At 45.1% G+C, this 19,028-nt stretch overlaps 1 protein-coding gene across 1 annotated transcript in view; it reads right to left on the bottom strand.

The window, feature by feature from the left end:
* Positions 1-12,230: 12,230 nt before the first annotated feature.
* Positions 12,231-19,028, bottom strand: part of LOC119462174 (protein TFG-like) — a 32,402-nt gene continuing 25,604 nt past the window's right edge. Inside the window, 1 exon segment of the mRNA XM_049672528.1 lies at positions 12,231-14,454. Within this exon segment, the coding sequence (XP_049528485.1) occupies positions 14,133-14,454 (322 nt within the window). The 3' untranslated portion in view covers positions 12,231-14,132.

Here is a 19,028-nt window from a genome sequence, read left to right as displayed (position 1 = left end):
CATGTTGTGTTGCGCACAAACTTAATCGGTCGTGCCGACCGCTGCGCTGTTACGTCATGTACCACCTACATGCGCTGAGTCATTGCGTCGAACGCAAGTTCCGACCCAATGAGCTGTACAAAGAGTTTTAACCGTTCAAGGTTTTGTCGTACGTTCAAACGCACGTCACCGTATTTGGCTTCCACGGATATTCGAGCCAATTGTGCACTTGTTTTAGGGAATGGAACAGAATCGTATGATTACATACCTGCTAAAGAAAGTTCAGAAATAAACCCTCTTCTTAATTTGGAGCTAACATGCATGCAATGGCGAAAAGCGAGGGAAACCCAGGTTTTTCTTGGTAAAATATACTTAAATTGTGGCTCTATGCCTACTTGGGGAAGGGAACAGATGAAGTGTTGCTCGCTATGGCGCCATAGTCATAATCAAAAACAGGCTGATGATGACTGGAAGCTTCACACGCGAAGCTCCATAGTAAAGTGTTTCTGACGTTAGCCCGTGCTCGGACTCGGTCCTCAAATAACGTCACTTCCTTGGGCCAGACCTTCTCCCAGGACGTCTCGAGTCATTCGCCTTCCTACACGAGATTTGGATCGAGCTACCACCAAAGGAGATGTTATCTAAAAGAAACACCTTTCTCTTATTCAGCAAGTCTAACTAGTGTAACTTCAATTGTTCATCGTCGTGACGTGAAATTTCCGGGAAATTCTCAAGGCGTGAAAAAGAATTACAAAAAGAAAAAAAATGTTTTTCTTCCCGAAACTTTTGGAAACACTGGAAAATATCCTAACCTTATTCTTTAGCACACGGAAGTAAAAACAACAGCAGATATTGGCAGACGCGACGGCATGTTTGCAAAACGTATGGCAAACTGCTGGCATGCAGCAACACTTTATCTTTTTCAGCAACAACTTCTTTATCTGCTACGAGATTATTGGTAGACTTCTACCATCCATGAAAGCTGCTCTTTTGTTCGGAAGGAAAAACAATGTCGAGCATGTGGGCGCGAGAGGGGCAGTCGTAATTAAGTAGATTCCCTATCCGACCCCGTTGAGACAGTTTACAGTGGTAAATATTTTGTTCACCGTTTTTATGCGTGCTGTAATAAAAAAAAAATCGTAAATAATTGAAAACAAGTAAATCTCAACTTTCTTCACTAAATTCCTCGTCGACACTTCAGTGCCTGTACGTGTGAGCTCACAACTTCAACATTTTGATTCTCGCATTCTATCCATTTTTTCAGATAAGTTCTGAAAACTAAGGTTGAGCCATTGGTCCCTATAGAACGCTATGTAGTCCTTCATTAACGAAATAACGGTTCACTATAGATTCATGCAAATGCTATCGCAATCTATGACGTCTCTCACGAGCCACAGTGGGCAGCGTCACCTCCCAGATATCGTTTTTGCCTCTTTTCTGCCTCACTATAAGGCTTTTTGCCTCACTATAAGGCTTTTTGCTATTCATGAAACACATATAATGGCCTAAAACTTCTGAATTTACAATTTTTCTTTATTGTACCTGTAAGAATAAAATGATCCGCTTGATATAAAATTCAGTGAATGAAATTAAGTGCCGCAACCAACATCTTCAGAATCTTGCTCATAGTATAAGTGCGTCCATTAGAGCAATGCAACGAAATAGCCAGCTATTGAAAGATTACCGCATAATGTCTTGTATCATAACTGAAAGCCGAAGTAAAGTAGGATGGCACTGCGCTACTAAGCCCGAGTAAAGTAAAACCAGGGGCTTGAAGCCCGAGGGTGCGGGATCGAAACCTGGCGGCGGCGGTCGCGTTTCAGTGGGGCCGAAATGCAAAAGCGCCTGTGTGCCGTCCAGTGGGTGAACGTTAAATAACCCCAGGTGGTCAAAATTAATATGGGCCCCCTCACTACGGCGTGCCTCGTAATAAAAACGTGGTTTTGGCACACGAAACCGCCGAAGTGTTTTTGTTAGAATAAAACCAAACCAAGCAGTTCCTTTGCAGATAACTGCTCCTGGTAGAATAATTTCTAAATACACAGGGGGCAGGGAGTGCACAAAAAACTCGAGTGGAACTACTATAGTATGGTGCGCTTGCTTTGATGCCAAGAAGCACAGATGCAGAGTAGCTACTCAAAATGCTCCACTAAATTGCTAATGTTTCGGTTCACGTGCACTTTATACCATTACGCTGAGACAAAGCAAATGATTACTGCTTACCAACCAGGACATCCATGCATGGGCAGAAGACACCCGAGATACTTTCACGGAGGTTTCCTACTGAAAATATCCTCCAATGTTGTCTTGAGGATGTGCTCAGGCCGGACAAATGGACTCGGTTAGTGCGTTTAGAGGTTCATGCGGGGGTGTCTTGAGAACTTTTAACTGATATCCTAACGTACCCAAGTGTACATCCTTAGCATGTTCTCGGGATTTCATGGTGTGCTTTGGGATAAATATTCGTGAATAAGAACAGTACCAGGGGTGTCCTCCCTGTCGTTTTTCAACCGTAAAAGTCCGGTTCTGTGTCCCGCAACAAAAGATGCGAGACGCCGCACACCACCATGTAAAAATAATTTACATTAACTAAATGAAATATCGCCTGAACGTTTGTACTCACAATGTCTCACCAGCCTAAATTTTGCATGATGTACCCCAATGAACTGCCTTTTATTCGTTAAATTTGGACACTTTTTTTAACAGCGACGCTGTTTAAGCCAGTCGTAATGCGTGGTTCGTATCAACTGCCGCGCCGTAGCCATGGCAACCAGCTGGGCGGCGCGGCGCATGCGGTCTCCTACTCGCCAGCTCCCTCCCTTCCCGACCCCCGCCTCTCTTCTCTCCGCGGCGTGCTGAGTCAGTAGAGAGAGAAAGCGAAAGCTTGCACTATTCTAGGTCACGCTACTTGCACTAAGCCGCGCAAAGCTCAAGACAGCTAGGGAGCCTACATGCAAACAGCGCTTGAATGTAGGCTCCCTAGGCACAGCGAAGCTAAAGCCCCTCCATCCACGCGCCACCGCCGCTTCTGGCCGGCGAAAACGCGTATGTAGGGGCTTTAAGCGAAGCTGGCCGATCGATTGCGTCTCTTGGTTGTAGCTAAGTTGAACTTGGCTACGCCGAGGTTTAAACTTTGTTGTAGCACGGCCGCTACATAAACTTCCGTGGTTGTAGCTAGGCCTGTACTCGTGCACGTGATCTGTGCTAGTACTGGAAAGGTGCGCGGCGGTAGCGGGACGGTGCGGGGGAGCATTACGTCATACTAGCTGTGGCGGCAGCAATAGCGCGGCGGTGGCGTGATGGCGAGGCGCACCTTTGCAGTACTACCGCAGCCTTTCCAGTACTTAGAGCACTGCACGAGCTCGGGCTTACCCGAAAGCCCGGGACCGGCCCGTGGGCCGGGCCGGGCCACGTAGGGCAGTTTTTTCACGGGCTCGGGCACGGCATGTGCTTTTTGACCCGGGCCCGGGCCGGGCTTTTTGACGCGGGCCCGGGCCGGGCTTTTTGACGCGGGCCCGGGCCGGGCTCGGGCTTTCTGGTGGTGTGATGTAACGTGCAACGAGTTATCCTCGCGTGTGTAGACTCTGAAAAACATGTCTTTTGCGGTCTCGGGCCGGGTTCGGGCCGGTTTCGAGCCGGGCTCGGCCCTAAGGTAAAGGGGTGGCGGGCCGGGCCGGGCGGGTAACGTAGATTATTTTCCGGGCCCGGGCCGGGCCCGGGTTTTGCCATAAAGCTTTTGGTCGGGCTTGGGCGGGCAGCCCAATATAAAAACGGGCCCGGGCCGGGCCCGGGCTGGAAAAATCGGCCCGTGCAGTGCTCTACCAGTACTACCACAGATGACGTACACGAGTACAGGCCTAGCTACAACCAAGTTTAACCTCGACATAGCCAAGTCCAACCTAGCTACAACCAAGAGACGCAATCAATCAGCCAGCTTCGCTGTGTCGAGCTTTGTGCGGCCTGGTGCAAGCTTTCGCTCTTTTCGGCTTCTTATGCTCAGGAAAAGCAGTTTTCTCCCAAAAATTATTTTCACTGTTGCACATGCCGTTCTGTTCGCAAAGCCAGACTCCTTCGCGCAGTGCATATATGTATTTCGTCTAAATAACGTTGATTCTACGCGTCTAAATAACGTGTTTACTGAGACTTCTTTTTGGTTTGGTTTTCTTTAAAATAAATTTTATAGCCGTTCTTCAGCTCTTCTTGTGCTTCATGGCCGGGTCTTATCTCTCGCGCACAGTGGTCAATCCCGGCTGCGCGGCGTGTGGGGGAGGGGGGAGTCGCTAACGCTCTATACTGTCGGCGCTAAACGTCTGCTCTCTAAATTCACCAGTGCTGCGATGACAAAAGTGTGAAAAGAAACCATTACAAACTAATGGTGTTGCCAAATATGCGTCAAAACAGTACATATGGATATTTTTGCATGTCGGCACAGATCTAAATGCAGCGGCCGCTTCGATCGGCAAAAAAATCGGACCTGCGACCTGTAGTGCTCAAAAGAAACCCGTAACCGCCGATCCACGACGGAAAACTCGCGCATGTTATCATTTACAAGAGCGTTATGTTAACAGGGAATTCGCGTATCGGTGTAGCACAGACACTTCTTATCGAAGAGACGCCTGCGCAAGACGCGGAAGCTTTCCCAAAGTGAATGCCGCCAAACCATTTGTTCCGGTGCTCTAGAAGGGACTGGCTGTGCTAAAAGCACAGTCGAAGGTTCACCGCAAGGTGACGCATTGTTGCTGGAGTGCCACAAAAAGCTCTCCATCCGCGATAAGGGCCTTATCATAAAAGGCACGTAAGGCGGACGCGTAAGAAATAACTGACAGCGTCCACAGTATACGGTCCATACTTTCAGCACAGCCTTATCATCCTGTCCTAAGGATAGCACAGCCGATAATACTGTTAACAAGGTCAATGGTAACGACTAGGGTGATTTATGCTACGAGACTCGAGTACCCTGGGCTGGTCCCGTCTGGGTATAGGCACGCATGCATAGGGGCAGTTGCATAAATCGCCGTCTACAAAGGAACCAATCGTTTCTTAGTGTGCGCGTAGTCCACAGGACAATGTCAATTACAGCGTCTCAGCGTCTTCTCCCATACACCTTCATACCCTGCCATCACCAACCAAACTTCACAGTGCACACCAACTTCCATTACCTCCATTGATGCAGATTTCATGAAAATCTCCAGGTCCGAATTATAAGATGTTTTACTAAACTTTCCTTCTGCGGCGCCGGGCCCTGATGGAATCACTTCGGCCTTATGTTGAAAATTTTATACAAAGAATCACCCCCCAATAATATTTATTACACATCAATTATTTCGTAAGATGGGCATGGCTTCCACTGGTGTGGAAAATTGCAAAGCCTAATATTGTCTAACAAATAACCGTCACTCTTGCTTAAAAATCCGGGTGACGGTTATGTGTTAGACAATATTGGGCCCATCGCGTTAACTTCTAATTTTGTTAAATTGATTCGCAGAGATATAAATATTCGCATGATAAATTTTCTTAATTAGCGATCAATCCTGAGTTCGAAACTGGTTACTTTCAGATCACAATGCTCTATATGGCAGGCTCATATATTGACATTTGTGCTTATTACGCCCATTATTATACTGCGCCGTACATCGCTCTACGCTAACTTGGTGCGTCCTTTTCGTTCCAAGCTTTGTTTGGACGACCTTTTCGTTGTCCTACAAGCACTAGAAGGCCTCAAATTGCCTAATTTGACAAGATGAAAGTGGCCAGATACCAAGATCCCCCTCCCCCCCCCCCCCCCCCCAAAAAAATCGGTCTGAAGTCTCAAAAGACCTCATTTTCAAAACAGTGGGGGAGCGCGGATTGAGGGGCAGATATTACTGCTCACCTATTGCGGTGTTAGGTAAGCCGCTATCAGCTGGTGTGCCTGTGCAACCACAAAAGGAACAAAGGCGACGAAAAAGGGAACCACGTGACTACATTCGTCAGTACTTCCAGCAGACTGTCTGCATAACGCACGCGCATCGCAATATGCAGTCAACAATATTTGCAAGAGAGAGAGAGAGAGAGAAAAAAAAGAAAAAAAGTGGGGCGCTGGTACGCGCAATGGAACAAATGGGCATTTACCCATAATCTGGTCCCTACACCACCTAGAATGCGTGGCTCCTAAGCATGACCTCCGACACAAGGCGGCGCCTGCTGCTACCCAAGGCGCACTGAAAAATTTCGGACTGTGCTGGGACATACGTCATAGCGACAACCACCAGGTGCACGCGTCGTACTACTCATAACAAACTTATTCAATACGAAATGCTGTTGCAGTTGACATTTGATGAAATAAGCATAGATATTAAATGGCTTCCAAAGTTGTTTTTTTTTCTTTTTTTTTACGTTCAGGTTACCCCATTCTTGGGCCACTAGGTAGGTAGGTAGGTATGGTATGTGGCATGGTCCCATTCTGGGCCAATCCTTCAGAAAGGGTATAAACCACTGTGACACAAAAGCTATGGAATGCTTTACTTTACTGCTTTACTTTACTATGGAATGCTATGGTTACTTAGTTGCTACGGTGTTGGGCTGCGAAGCACGAGGTCGCGGGATCAAATCCTGGCCACGGCGGCTGCATTTTGATGGGGGCAAAATGCGAAAGCACCCGTGTACTTGGATTTAGGTGCACGTTCAAGAACCCCAGGTGGTCCAAATTATTCGAGTCCCCCCCCTATGGCGTGCCTCATAATCAGATTGTGGTTGTGGCACGTAAAACCCCATAATTTATGGAATGCTTTATATATTTCTATGTGTTATATTTATATGTGCCCACATACATCTCATCAGCATTCTTCAGAACTCGCTGCGGTTACCCAGTGGCCTTGGCATTGCGCTGCTGAGATGGAAGCCCCAGGTTCGATCCCAGCTGCGATGGCTGCTTTCCGATGGGGGCTGTTAGACTATCATTGTTAGACTATCTCGGTGGCATCCACATAACTTTTTCTGATGGGAACACATCATCTAGTCCTCTGTATCACTCGGTGATTCCATTCATGTCAACTTAGAGCCAAATCATCTGTAAATTTGTGGCATCCTTTACTGGGTGTAATGATCCTTGGATAGATTGTGCTTGGAGTTCAGAAAATGAGTAAACAGACTTTAGCGGAAATGGCAGTGAGGCACGTTGAGACAAGACAGGCCCTAGAAATTCGTCAACAATCAGAATAGGATTACTGCATTTGCTATTCTTTTTCTGCAGATAAACTTCTGCTATATATATTTTTCAAATGAATGGAGTATGGAATAAGTTATTTGCAGGAAGTTTTTGAAACTGTACATCAGCCACACAATTGCAGGCATGGCAGCAGGCTCGCTAAAAGCCAGTAACAACACTGGCACTTGCTTGCAAAAGAACCACACGTTCCCTACCATGCCATGCTCGTGACACAGTAATGATTATGCATACATTGTAAGACATGCTAAAATACAATTTTTCATAGGAAATTAACATAGTGTAGTGTGCCTTGTCTACACTGGTCATACAATTCCCGCAGAGATAAAGACTATGACGAATAAAAATTTAAAACCGTATTCACACAGTGCATCATTCCTCATCTAAGAGCACTCAAAAAGCAAAAACTATTTGGAAAATTCTGTGGTTAAATTACCACCTGCACTTCTTTGTGGCAAGCTCCAAGCGACTGATCCTCTTCCATCGAAACAATGAAGATACAGCTGGTTGCAGCAATGTACTAACTTGATAAAAAAGCATCAGTTTCTCCCCCAAACTCCGAATCCTTAATTCCCGAGATGTCCCAAAGAAACACAGAGGCTAGGAGATGAGCCACAGTCAATGGCTCTGGATTAGTATTGACCATCTGAGATAATTTGAAATGCTGGGTATTGTTCAACCCTTTCAGTGCCGGGTTTCTTTTTCTCAAAGGTAATAAAACGAACAGAACAGTTTACTTTCGGTTATTCAGAAGGCAGAAAATGAGGATAATGGCAAATGCATTCTTAGTATGGTCATAGAGAAAGAATGGTGTGGTTCTCACATTTCTATCTTCATTTTTTTATCTCCTACTCAGTTTCGTTCTGACGCAAACACTTTCGCAATAGTGCTACTGTGTAAGGGTGAAGCTAAAGAAAAAAAAAGAGCCCCATTATAAACGGGCGATAGATGGCAGAAACATGCAAGAGTGGTTCTTGCACTACAGCATGAAAATTTGTACAGAAAATCCTCATGGTAGCGGTGCACAAAGTACAGGAGCCACCCTTCCGATCGGCAGATGCGCGCTCCATGCAGCGCAATCACGCCTACGAAGAGGCGCATTCCACAGTGCGCTATAAAACAAGGTGACTAAGCAAACCAGAGAGATGAGAAAATATGCTTCTAGAAATATACGACAGATAGCGGAACTACCTTGGAGCTCGCTAACTTCAAGTTACTGTGCACATCCGACTGGAGAGAGTGGAGAATGTACCGGTACTTCAGTGGTACTGAAAAGGTTAGTACATGGGCCTCTCTCAGTTTGTCCCCATAAGATTAAGGCCACCATGGCTTAGAACTAAGCTAGCAAACTTGTACTGAGCAACAGACTGTTACAGCCAGCGAGCCATTACAACAACCTTCACTAAAAACTCAAAGTGATTACATCAGAAAGACTTGCATTATTCACAGTGCCACATGAATCGTCTGCTTGGAGTAACGGCTTTAACATGCATTAACATTAACCATTGCCACGTGAGGCAATGCTACATAATGCCCATGGTTGCACGGCTGACGCATCAATTTTTGTAAACGCAAGTCTCAGGCTCAATACTCATTGATGCAATCTTCTATAAACATACTATTATAGTTGGCATGATACCATGCCACAGATGGAAATTACATACGACAGCCGTACGAACATGTGCCTTTACATCTGAGCCACTGGCCGATTTTCTTGACGCTAGCAGTGCCTCCCTCAGACCCTCATGCTTTGCTATGCTGAGTTTTCGTGCGAGTTTTCGTGCGGTTATCCATTATCTGGATTTTTCGCTCAACAGAATGCCTCGCGCTGTCTAGCATAGGAACTCCAAGCGGTGAAGATTTTGGAGGCTCCCTCGACAAAGTTTCCAATTCAGGTGCCTCTACATTGCAAGAGTGCATAGGCAAAAAAACAGTGGGGCCACCAAAGCACGACAGACATGCTCTGCAACGCACACCTGATTCGATATACATCTAGATATCCTCGTGCAGGACTTTGATACAGAGAACTACTTATCTTGTGATAGCTCAATAGCTACTCCCTTGCGTAAACATTTTAATCTTAATAGCAAATTTCACTAAGTGAGCAGAATGACTTTTCATAACTTCTGGCCAGTTGCAGCGATTTTGCAACGTGCCATTGTAAGCGCCCATGTTTAGATAGAGAATAGAACGCTGAATTCAGATAGTAGTAGTCTGGCAACAACATTGGCAGCGAGGACATATAGTGGCGCCATCTACCAGAATCACGTTGACGTAGTACGAGGGATAACACGATGTGTTCTGCATAGCTTGGCTGCCGGCGCTCTATTCAAATGCCGCACAGGCAGCTCCTGAGACATAGTTCTTTGAGTGCTTTCTAAGTGAGGGAAGTTTTCATGACCAAATTATAGGTCCTGGGTAAACAAAGCACTGAACGCTTTTAGACATTGTCTCTACACAAAATACAATAAGCAGTCATTTGTGCACATGCTGCAACAGGGTCATCCGAACCGGCTTCATGCATGAAAGAGGCACTTGCCGGGAGGATAAGATATGAAATAAACTCGTGCTATATGCTGTCTGTACAACTGAAGCCAATGACGACACAATGCAGCAATCGCGAGGACTCGCAGCGAGAGACTGTGCGTGTGTTTATGTACAGCAGTGCACGGTGTTTCTATTTGACTACTCTCGGCACTGGCTATTTGCAGGCTTGCTTCTTTCTTCTTTTTTTGTCTTTCTGTTTGTTTTTGCAAACAAGTATTTTTGAAGATTACGTGCGAAAGATGACATTCAGCCTGTCCTTAGGTGCTCTGCCAACCACAGAGCTGCTAAGGCTAACACAACGTGGTTAAAAACCTTCATTCTCAGCCTTATTCCTCTACTTCTGACGCTGCCGACATAGCCAGCATGGCATCTGCCCTCATGTAATTCCTCAAACAACGTCGCACTGACGGCAGCGCCAGCCATTCCAGTGGTGCAGCTCGCCCACAATAGCTTAATGTCATAGCCAACTTGGGAAATTTATCTCTACACAAGGAGTTTCCGATGAGAGAGTGTGCTTCAAGATAACTGCGCTGCTAAAACCATTCAGCCAGCTGAAATTTCAAGGTTGATGTCTGCAACACAAAACTCTTTTTACAAGCTTCCATGACATGCAAGATGCTACACTTCTTATGCCAATTAGCACACAGATCTAGGCAACTGATACATGAAATTTTTTTTTTGCACACGGGACATGTTCTTGGGTTTTTTTCGTAGCGCACCAAGGAATTTGACCTTTTTGCAGTGCTAATTTCTATGCATCCCAGAAAAAGTTGAGTTGACAAATTAGTGGAAAGTTTTGGCTGTCTAGCTCCTCACATACACAGCTTCTCACACACCGGCCAACTGCTAGCTGAAAATCACTTGATGCTGCACATTGTTTATCATGTACATTATTTGTCCTCTTGTTTTAATTATTAGGAAACTTGTATCCTCTTTGACCACTAAATCTGCTATAGCACACTGCAACTCAAGAAAAGATAATAAATGCACCTATTTGTGTTTCTTACCACTCAAATATAGCCAAGAGTTGCTGATAAGCTATCTAGTGAGACATCATAAAAATAAGTAAAGGTCTAGGATACAGAAAGGAAGACATGCATCGTTATCCTCTGCCCTTGCCTAAATGTGCCATTTAATTCAACTCTCCAACGTAAGAGAGCACACTCATAGGCGGTGAAGAACTTCAATCGCCTGAGCTTTAGAAGAGGAGAATCATGTTCCCCTGCACCACGAGCTGCTGAAAATCTGTCTGCCCAAAGCAGTAGCAAACCTCTACTAACTATGGAGCCACCAAGCCACACATGGAAGAAGGAAAAACTGAGAGGCCCACAAAATATCCGGATGTATTAGGAAAAGTGTGTTAGACTTGGCACAATTTTGGGCTTCATTCATGAGTAAAAAATAGCACATGCACCAGCACTGCTAGGGAAGTTGATTGTTCTCTGTGGCTCAAAGGAATAATGTTTCAGACTGCACAGAGGCTGGAGTGGCATCTCCTGCTGCTGACTTGGTGATCGGCATACGGAGTCCACGAAGAGGCTTTGATTCTCGTGGGTTGTAAATGAAGCACCCAAGACAGGGTGCTCTGCTCTCTCTTGCCTTGCTCACAGCCTTTGTTGACCTTGATTGGCAACTGCAGAGCAAGTGCACTTTTCTTCAGACGGAGTGGAAGAGAACTAGCATACCTGCCAACCTAGGAACATGAAAATTTGGGAGACCGCCAGCGCAAGGGGGGGGGTCAGAAAAATGTTTGCCACCGTGCGAAACGGCGCAGGTGGTGGAGAGTACATACTTGTACCCTCTCCGCAAAGTGACAAAGCACGGAAAGTCAGTCGTATATGATATCATAAATACTTGCAAGTACTTATTCTTGGCTTATGAAAGCACCATCTATCGCTTTAACTAAACTCGGGGAAGCAAACAGTAGTTTGGCATTCCGCACTTCACTCGACAACCTGACAAAGCCAAAAGCGCTACCACTGGCGATCAACGACTGGATTGCTAAAAACGCGTGAGCCAGCCAGAGACAAGCCAATCTGGAAAATCCAATATGGCAGCGCCCGTTGGTTGCTCGCGTTTGTGGTGGTGCCAGCGGCCACTACCACAATTCAAGGTGCATGCTGGTGACTAACTGCTCCCGCGCTGCTTTCTCGCATGGTTATATTACAAGGTGTATTATGATTATAGCGATAGGGCGTAAAAAAAAGCAAAACGAAAACAAAAAAACCCGCTGTGCTGTGGCGACTACTTTTCGGGAGATCTGAGGTCGCATCCGTACAATCGGAAGATGTGAGCAAAATTCGGGAAGCTCCCGGACAATTCGGAAGAGTTGGCAGGTATGAAGTAGCCAACCCACTAGCAGAAACGTTTTGCAATGCATCATGAAGGTTGACATAAAGACCTCTTATTGCTAAAGTGGCCACAGTGCTGAAAAATTCCCCCAAGACTTCTTTTAGAAGTTCCTTGCTCACTTTCGTTCCTCATGCGAAAACAGGAAGCATTTCTAGTAGTCCATGTTTATTCCACATAAAAATGTGTACACCATGCAGAAGCCATCACAGTACCACAAAGCGCTCGCATGGTTGTTGCAATAAACTCTTACCTCAATGCCCAAATACTACTTGCTGGTTGATTGTGAACAAGGAATGGCGCATAGAAGTTACGCAAAACCAAACCTAATAGACCTAATCATGGTCACCAAGTTATGTACAAAGGCCAAGCATAACAGAGTGTGGAATGTGAAAGACTATAAGCAAGATCAGTTATGAGCAGAAACTCAGTTATTGCAAGTTAGCTGGCAAGTAGAATTGCAAAGTATGCTTTGCAGCAAACAGAATTCTACACGATGTACCTGTACCTTCGTTGCTGCTACCCGATATTACACACCGGATATGCATTCACAAAAGTTGTGGGCACAACCCTGATCAACTTATTAGAAAAACCTACTTTTACTTTTTATATTTCTGCATGAAAAGGTGACTAAAACCCTACTGAAGTTAGCGCAAGCACAAACAACAAAAATGCTACATCTAAGCTATGCCCCAAGCATTCCATGTACCAGTATTTATGATGCCATATTCAAAGGCACCACAAATTCTGGGATTTTTTTTTTTTTTTATGAACAACTTATTGCTGCAATCTGCAGCTGCAGGGAGCGAAATATGAAAAATAGCAGCACGAACAGGCACTAAAACGTTAGCCATGCCATACATGCTAGCTTCTCCTAGACCCAGGAACTGAATTTCTAATGTGTACCTTTTTCTCGCAGCAAGCAAGACACTCGGCAAACCAGACATATATATTTGATTCGATTCTTCTCAACGCCAAAACTAACGACCAGAAATGAGCACAATGCAAAGAAACAATAGTATAGTAAAAACAAGTTCTTTAGTGGCTTGCAGCAAATAGTACAGTAGAAAACTTAGCGAAACACAAAGATCACGAAAGACAGAAACATTGCTCAGAGAAGAGCTGCACTACGATACACTCCAAGCCTGAATCCATTGTTTCGCACGTGCCGAGTATGGTAAATTCCATGGACTCAATTTAGGCAGCATGGCTATACAGTAAGGCAGCCTCTTGACATTAAGGCGACTACTGAAACATTAAATGTGTGTGCACTGCTTACATTAGACGCAATGGTGCTGCCAAATGTAGAGCCCGACATTATCGCACAATAAATTCGGCTCTGGAAGGCTCCAACAGAAGCCTCAGTATCTCGTCACGCGTTTCACAAATACTCGAATACATAAAAGCACCAGGCTGGAAAACCTTTGATCTTTGAAATGTCGAAAGCCTTGATCTTCAGTTCATCATATTTCCCTACGCAAATCAGCTTCCTGTCTTTACAAGCCCAACGGTGCGCAGGGTTGGCTATAGTTACAAGTTATTACATTTAGCACAGCAGTAGTACACTTCCCTTATAAAAACTTTACATTTTCTCAACTGTGCATTTAATGAGAAAATTATAGGAGCCAGGACAATCTGTTCTTAATCTGAGCTCCATAAAACTGAGGGAGTTGATGTGCTCAATCTCCCGCTGAACTGCCTCAACAAAAAAAAATTCTACGAAAAATCGCGAATAGCAAAAGTTATCTTCCCGTACATTTAGTGGCCTCGGCGTTCTGGGCCACACATCTTGAACGATCTTGCATTTGTGGTTGCTTTACAGATTCTGCGGTAAAAGCGCCTTAGATTCAAACTAGTGGTCCACGAATTGATTTGCACATGGAATAAACAACTTCCATTTCGCCAGCACTTCCACCTACCACTGCTTCAGTACAGGTGGGGTGCAAAACTCGCTCCTTTGGTGGCTACCGCAACTCTCCAGACTCCTCTTTTCTCAACTTACAAGAAAAAACAGAGAGAGCGAGAAAAACTGTAGCCATCACTTGGCTCCATGTTACTGGTACCCCTGGGGATAGGCCGGTGCTGGCCGTGGATAGGAAGTGGGGAGGGACCCTCCCCTGGCATAAGGATTGCCGGCACTGGTTGGAGTTGGGCTGGGGTTTGAGTGGTAGGCGCCAGCTTGAGAGGAGGGCACAGCATGAGGCGGATAGCCTGGGTAGGCCTGCGACACGGGCGGGGCACCCCCATATGGAGGCTGCGGCTGCCCGGGCTGTGGTGGTGGACCCTGGGGAATACCCTGGGGAGGACCCTGCTGTGGCGGTCCCTGTGCCCCGGTTGGGGTGGCACCCGGCGGGAACTGCTGACCGTGGGGCATGCTACATAAAGAGAACACACAAAACCATGCAGTCGTTTGTCAATTTACATGACAGCCACAGTGATGGCTCGTGGCGTGAATGCAGCACAAATCACTGAAGTGTGGCAACAAGTGGTTAGCAGAAAGAGGTACAAACAAAGTACTGACTACCAATTAATCTTTTTGGTCAAGGAACACATATAAAGTAGACTTCCGTTAATTCGGCTCCTGTTAATTCGATTTCTCAGTTAATTCGTTCCCAACCGAAGGTCCCAGTCGGCGTCCATGCATTTCAATAGGGCCAAACTTATGTTACTTCAATCTTAAAATTCGTGCTTGCCGGATAGATTGAACTTGACCAGTCAGCACACATGCGCTTGACCCTTACGGCTGACCTCAGTAGCGACCCCTTTAGTGGCAACATGTCTCGGTGGAGCTTCACACACAGATGCTTGGCCCAGCACTGCAATAATTTGCGCTGTATTCACTCCATGAACTTAAACCAACTCACCCAAATCGTTATTCTAATTCCCCGTGATAGAGATACAGCATTGTTTCAGACAATTATGGTCCCCTTACGTGTTGTGCAGAAAGCCTACAATAGAACCTTGTAATGACTAAGATTAACTAGTGGGAACCTTGTCACACCACTGCAGCTTTGCACCAAACCGGGTGCCCACACAAAGCAGATACTTTTCATACATTTCAGAACATCAGCGACATCAGCAAGTTATGACATTGAGATTAATCAGAGCAAAGCTTGTGATACATAAGTTCCTACCTAGACAGGGCATAAGAAGGTCTTTTTCAAGCATTTGACATTGATGACGACCATATACAATATCCTGAATGATGAGAAGAACCTACAACACCTAATTTTGTTAAAATATATGGGGAGCTGACCTAATTCTTGGTAATAAAATAAATGCCCCCCCCCCCCTCCCCCCTCTTTCTCTTTATACATTCAAGAGGCATAAGTCATGAATTCAAATTCCAAGCTGCAAAGCATGTCAACAAGAGGTCTGCTGGAGCAGTCATGCACATTAGAAGACATGGGATGGCATGGACTACCATAAGCTCCAGAACTTGCTGAAACCAGCTTTCTGGCTAAGTTGAAGCAATAAGTTAATTGCTTGGTTGCGCAAGAATTACTACTTATTCAGATTCAGCTCTTAGTACGGAAACTCCAAAACAACCACAGTTATGCATCAATGTTCTGAGCTTACAGGAAGTTAGTTGACATAGCTGAGTTTGTTGGAGTGCAATCGGGCATGTTTCCTTGGAAACACCCTGCCACATGAACAAGCATCAATTTGTTTGTAAGCTTACACTTACACCCTCCTGCCATCCTCAGGGTGACAAAAGAAAGTGCATAGGTGGGTGACAGGACTTAGCAGAACCAGTGTTTGCAACCATCTACGATGTCAGACGGTGGCTCCGTTGCGATTTACACAGTAGTTCAGTGAGACAAACGCGAACTGGCAAAGCACTTCTTACTTGCAAAACGTCAGCTATGCTGACAACTTGGGCAAGGCTTGTGATCCTGTATTATTACTGATACAGTTGAATGCCTGCATAACAAATTCACGTTCAACAAAACTTCTGGCACAACAATGTTTTCTTCATTCCCTCTCAGCGTCTTGTAGAACTTATAGCGACAAGACTGCTGCCGCAACGATGCCCGTGACAGGTGCATTTTTGCTGCAAATAAGTTTTCGTAGAGCAAGCCTGGACATTGCCAGCCCCAATGAAAAAAAAAAAGACAGAAAAAAGAAAATATTCTAAAGCTACTCTTGCGAGTCCTGACACCAAGAAAAAGTTGATGACCGAATAAAATGCAGCAAGCATCCTACCATCTTTAAACGCCCCCAAATATAACATTGGCAACAGCCATACAACAGCCTACCGTGATGGCCAGCATTATAGCTACTGTCATCACAAGATGGAGACAGTTTTCAAATGAACTGAATTATATTTACAACAATGCCGTGGGAGATCAGGCAATAAGCTGAATAAACAGCTTGAGTGGACTTGGTGTCATGTTTGAACTCATGTTTCACATAGGTGAGGACAACGGTTGCCAACGATGTACTGCTTTCATTGTGAAAACTCAAAGGATAATTCACTTTACATGCTAAGCTAGCGCCAACGCCAACACTATAGGCACGTGCCCTCCCCCTCCCTCCTTCGAAAATTTCAGTGCACCAGGGATACCTGGCCTAAAATTATGTGCGACAACACATGCCTGCACCCACCCCTGCCAAGTGCGTGCTGCTTACAACCCCAAAAAAAAGTCCCCGGCTGCAGGCACTGACTTCGCACGACTTCTCTACCTCTTAGGCAGCTGTCGCTGCTTATATCCTCCAGCGGAATGTGTGTGCAAAGCCGCTTTCTACCGTAAAGAACCTAAGGGCCATCCTCTGCAAAAAAAAAAAAAAAAACATGGCACTTTCCAGGTCTTTGGACAACATGTTGCTGCAGCTATTCAGTGGTGCAAATGGCGAATGTAGTGAATTTGTGACTTACCTTATCCAAACTGGCAATGAAAAAATTAACTGCATTCTCAAGCTCACTACATACCCGTCGTAATCTCTGGGATGTAAACAGTAAAAAGAAAATTTTGGAAGCATGAACGGACTGGACTTCCTTTATGTTTGCAAATACTGTAGAAAATAGTTGACGTGGCACGTGTGAGCACCTTGTCGATCATGACTCTAAACAATGGTTTCCAGCCTCCCACTATTGCTACTAGAAGGCACCACACGTCAGCGCTAGAAAATAAAGTCGCAAATGTGTGACAACCAGCACTTGAGCGAGAAAACATATTCCCAGGGCATCGGCTGCATTTATTCAGTATCTCACGAAATTCGCGACAACCAGCTAGAAAAGGGTTAAACAAATAGTTTAACAGAGTCATGGAAACAGGGTGGTTTTCTTGTTTCTCACTACTATCTGTAACTGGATACATATCAGGATATGCATGACATGACACGAATGCCATGATGGTTAATTTAACCATTCGTAACTCAGGAAACAAAATGTCTAGCATATAAATGCTAATTAGACCTATAATTGAATATGCGAAGGTTGTCTGGGACCCTTATACTGCTATAAATATATCAAAAATCGAAAGAATGCAGCGTCCTGGCAGTCAGATTCATATTCAATAAATATTGGCGTATGGACTCCCCTTCTCAACTTTGCGTACAGGCAGAACTACCCACATTACAGGCTAGAACTAAATATGAAAGACTTAAATATTGTTATGGGGAGTATTTAATTACCAGTAAACGGCTAGCGCTTGTCTAGTCAAGACTGCACAGAGGGCACAGGCTCCAGCAGGTTTCAGTCCGACAAGAGAGCCTCTGACCCAGCCCCACTACAACGTCTGTCTTTGCCATTGCTCGTGACATTATCCCCGGCCGATGAAGCACCGTCCCGGTGCTTGTTGTGGTCAAAATGGATTGTCACAGTTGTAAAGTTTGAGGCGGGAAACATGTACGATGTCACTTCGTGGTGCGGCAGTCGATGAGGTGGATGCCATGGGAGATATCTCATAGGTGACAGGAGTCACCTGGCGCAGCACGCAGTGACATCGTACATGTTTCCCGGGTGGTGTCCAGAGGAAGCCGGAGATGGAGAGCGACGGCGTTGAGGGGGTGCGACTGGCATCTCTGAGGGGACGGCGATCGGCTGGACCACTGGTTCAAATGGGTACAAGCATACCCCGCACCTCCACCAAAAAGATGTTACAGGGAATATTAACAGTAAACGGCTAGCGCTTTTCTAGTCAAGACTGCACAGAGCGCACAGGTTCCAGCAGGTTTCAGTCCAACAAGAGAGCCTCTGACCCAGCCCCACTACGTCTTTGTCTTTGCCATTGCTCATGACAATATCTTTACCTAATAATCCATCATCATGTTCATATCAGGCATAGAGACTTTTTTGAAATTCCTTCTGGTGAAACCACTAGACATCGTCATTCAATGTTTATTCGTTCTCCTGTTATTCATACCGATTGTTTTATGTATACCTTTTTCCAAGAGCTATCAAAGAATGGAACTCCCTGTCGGAAGAAGCCGTTTCATCCTCATCAATTGATTTCTTCGCAAAACACATAGGAGATATCCTTGTTTGTAAGTAATATACTTTGTCTCTATGTTATCTTCTGCGGTTAATGCTGTTACCTCTTGGCGTTATTTTATTCTATTTTATTGTCCCTTTTTGTGTTAATTTTCAATGTACAAAATATTTTTTTGTTAATGTTCGTATTCCACTCCTGCTATAGCCCTGTGTAAGGGCTGGCAATATCTGTAAATATATAAATAAGTAAATAAATAAAAATATGAATGACATGTCATGCAATGATATGTACGACATGCATGTGCAATTTAACATGAGCACTATGAGAATTCAGAGTACAATTTTACATGTGGCATAAAACATGTACAGCTGGCTCTCTGCAGCAAATTGGGAGTTCCATGTGACTGTACTCGGCAAACAGTAACGGAGCGGAGTGTGGAAGGTCGCTAAATTGATTCAATGCTAATGAGATTAATGTCCACAGATGGTATTCCCAAGCCCCGAACACTTTCT

Source organism: Dermacentor silvarum, chromosome 8 (assembly GCF_013339745.2).
Source record: "Dermacentor silvarum isolate Dsil-2018 chromosome 8, BIME_Dsil_1.4, whole genome shotgun sequence".
NCBI lineage: Eukaryota > Metazoa > Arthropoda > Arachnida > Ixodida > Ixodidae > Dermacentor > Dermacentor silvarum.
The sequence above is the reverse complement of the archived record's forward strand: the minus strand, read 5'-3'. Positions and strand labels throughout refer to the sequence as shown.